General features: G+C 49.4%; 1 protein-coding gene across 1 annotated transcript in view; it reads left to right on the top strand.

Moving 5' to 3' along the window:
• The window catches only part of LOC100907500 (TBC1 domain family member 20), a 2,532-nt gene extending 520 nt beyond the window's left edge, over window positions 1–2,012 (top strand). Inside the window, exon 2 of the mRNA XM_003740012.2 lies at window positions 872–2,012. Within this exon, the coding sequence (XP_003740060.1) occupies window positions 872–1,726 (855 nt within the window). The 3' untranslated portion in view covers window positions 1,727–2,012. The remainder of the gene's footprint in view (window positions 1–871) is intronic.
• Window positions 2,013–3,457: the final 1,445 nt, after the last annotated feature.

The following is a 3,457-nucleotide window of genomic DNA, read 5'->3' as shown; positions in this document are numbered from 1 at the left end:
CAAATCTGGTTTTTCAGCTTTTCCTCGAAAACGGTTGTGTTTAGAGAAAAAAGTGTCATGGCTTACCCCATGGATTTCCTATTTTACATCCGAGAACAATGTCTCCCCACTCCTGGAAGCTGTGGTTTTCGAGATACGCTATCGATTCTCATTATTTTCAATGGGAACCCCAACCGGAAATACCTAAAATCGATAGATCTCGTCATTCTGAATAAAAAGGGTCATGGGGTACTTTCCCTCAAAACCGGTACTTCCCGAGATATCGGAAGAGAAATTTCTGAGCCATATCAATCAATGGATCAATGGATTCGGGAGGGAATCGAGTTTGTTTTGTCGGATTTGATATGTCTCCGAGCCCGCTCCATGATTAAAAAGGTCATGGGGTAAATACCCCATGACCTTTTTCGTTCAGAATGACGAGATCTATCGATTCCCGTTGGGAATTATGGGAATCGGTAGCGTGTTTCGAAAACCACAGCTTCTAGGAGTGGGGAGACATCGTTTGTCGGATGTAAAATCGAAAATCAATGAGGGTAAGCCATGACACTTTTCTCTTTTAACCTGAACGTTTCCGAGAAAAAAGCTGAAAAAACGGATTCGTCGCCACTACGATCCAGGACGCATGTCGACGGCTCTGAGACTCAGAGATTAGTCACTGACAGAATGAGATCTTGACGTCAGCGGAAGACACTTCGCATTGAGATCCCTGAATTTCGCAGAATACAGGCAGGGTTGGATCAAAGCGGCGATATTGTCACATCAGATATCGCTTGAAGCGTGATCTACATATCGCACCAGAAATTCGTCGCCTAGATCGTCATCGAAAACAAGCTTCATCCAGTCTAAGATCTCCGCTCTCCCGGAATTTCAGGTGCTGATGGATGTAGCACGCTCGATCAGACGCTTCCCACCTTCCATCGCATCGGAAAAGAGGATGAACCTGCAGGACAAGCTGGTCAACGTGATAATGCGTGTCCTGGTCGCGAATCCGGACCTCCACTACTATCAGGGATACCACGACATCTGCGTGACGGTGTTGCTGGTTGTCGACGGAGACGAAGACCTCGCTTTCCAAATAATGAATGAGATATCCAGAACGCGACTCCGGGTATTCATGGAAGAAACAATGAAACCGACGGAATGCCAGCTTAATTACATTTATGCGATCTTCCAAGCGGAGGATCCGAAGCTGAGGAAATTCCTGGAGAGGGCCGAGTGCCGGGTCATATTCTGCCTATCGTGGTGCCTGACGTGGTTCGGACACGACCTCGAGAACTACTCGAATCTCGTTCGTCTCTACGACCTGTTCCTTGCAAACGATGAGAACCAATACCTGTTGCCGGTGTATGTCGCGGCGGCGGTGGTATTGTCGCGCAGCAAGAGTCTCCAATTGCAGGAATGTTCTCTCCCTTCCGTGCACTCGTACCTGAGAGACGTACTCATTGACTTGGATAATCACCCCTCGGAGCTAGAAGATTGTATCTTCCACGCGAAGAAACTCCACGCTTTGTATCCGGTGGAGCGCCTCGAACAAATCGAAGCTGAAAAACGTCGCCAAGACGAGGAGTACCGAAGGTGGAGAAGATCCTTCCTCGGAATGACGCTCTTACGACTCAAGCGCGTGGATTGGAAATCGAGGGGCTTGGCCGGCGCCGTTCTTGTTTTATCTGTGGCGATCGGATACCAAATGTACAGACGAAGCATCACAAGCATTGCGGAAGCTTGAAACGCAGGATTATTGTTGTCCCTCTACGGTGATATACATATACATATATAGGGGTTGATCTTGGAAGAAATTTATTTTCGTGTTCTGTGATGGGCTCGGTGTAATGAGACGATTTGGGGATCCGTCGTTCCTCTCACAACGTGGAACGCGGGAAGCGCCGTTCAGACTGTTGGAGAACTTCTCGAGCGATAGCTCTTTAGCACAAACCAACATAGGTACATATTTAAGCGGTCGTTTGAGATAAATAACCATGAGCAGCGAATTATAAATAAAATACTTTATCCGTTGTTTATCGAATAATCGGCCTTTCTTGCCTCGCTGAACAATGGTCGAGGTACCTGCGAGCGGAGTCCAGATTTATTTCGTCTCATGTGGGCTTCTCGATATTCTAAGCCCGAAAGCCGCTCCCCGAGAATCTAATTTGGGTGTGAATGCTTTGGGTACTCGAACCTCCAATCGTAACAAGTAATTGTCAGAGTTTCTTCTTCGAAGTCCTCCGGAGCCTCTCCGCTGATCGACCGTCACAATACAGCAGGGCTGCGTAAGAACATTTTTCACGCTCGACACTTACTCCTTGCGTGGGATTTGCTTAGACGAAGCATCCGAATCGTTTCCGGAGTCCGATCGGGGAAATGAAGTGACGGGGGTCCTGCAAGAGCGTAGTCGTACGCAAAATCCAGTCGGGCATTGAACCGGAGGGCCGCTGACTTGGGTCGGAATTCACGTGGAGTGGAGCGGAAAGATTTCGAACTGAAGCTCTGCTTCCGGCTCAATCGTCTTCTTCAGCCTCACGCTGGAGAATCAGATGAGTCAATGCCGAGTTCCAGGCAGAGAGCCCGCTGAGGGGAGGTCACGGTGGCCACCGGGATGACGGGGCTCGCGAGGCAACTGCAATGCCCCCAGAATCGATCGCATGAGTCTCTCCCCAAGAAAATCTCCAGTCCGCATTTGCTTCTTGAGAGTACTCACACCGATCCCAACCTCGGTTCGAGCCTTCTCGGAGCCGCTTGTCACTCGGCGATTCTCAAATAGTACGCGAGAGCCCCTGCATGCGGCCCGAGAAGGACTTTCCGGAGCAACGAGGTTCTTGTGCCAGCCGAACAAGTACGGACTCGACACCATTGTGCGGAAATGATAAATCAATCATGCCACGCGTCTATTCTTCCCTCCAGCCTGATGTCTTTGACTCGTCGAGATTACCGACTACCCGCCAGACCCGTGATATCCATCGTTTCCCAAACTTAGCGTCGCGTCGTCTCCGAAGGGCTGCCCTGTCAGACATGCACGGAGCCCGTTGGGCACTTCCATAGAGGGTTTCTCTAGGAGAGATACGCGTGCAACAGGCACAGCTCGTATTCGCAGGAGCGTCGGATGCAGGTTCGATCACGAAAATCATTCAAGAAATACAGCTCCTCCGCGTTCTTTTTCCCGAGATAAATCTCCCCTGTGCTTTTACTCATCCACTAGGAGTCGTTGGAAGTACTCGGAATGCCTCCCACGAATCCCTCCATGGAGTATTCATCTATTTCTCTATTGATGTATCACAGTACAAAGATACCAGCCGTGCGGGCGCTTCGCGCAAGGTGCACTTGGGCATGTTTCCTCTGTTTTTCACCCGTGAGATTCTTAGGGATAGAGAGCAGAGGGATATACATACATATATTCGATTTGTTCACCCGTTAGATCGTTAGGGATCGGGCGCCATGTATATTGGACTATTCATTATCGGTA

Source organism: Galendromus occidentalis, unplaced genomic scaffold, assembly GCF_000255335.2.
Source record: "Galendromus occidentalis unplaced genomic scaffold, Mocc_1.1 scf7180000076694, whole genome shotgun sequence".
NCBI classification, from domain to species: domain Eukaryota; kingdom Metazoa; phylum Arthropoda; class Arachnida; order Mesostigmata; family Phytoseiidae; genus Galendromus; species Galendromus occidentalis.
Note: the sequence above shows the minus strand (reverse complement) of the source record. Positions and strands in the feature narration are given on the sequence as shown.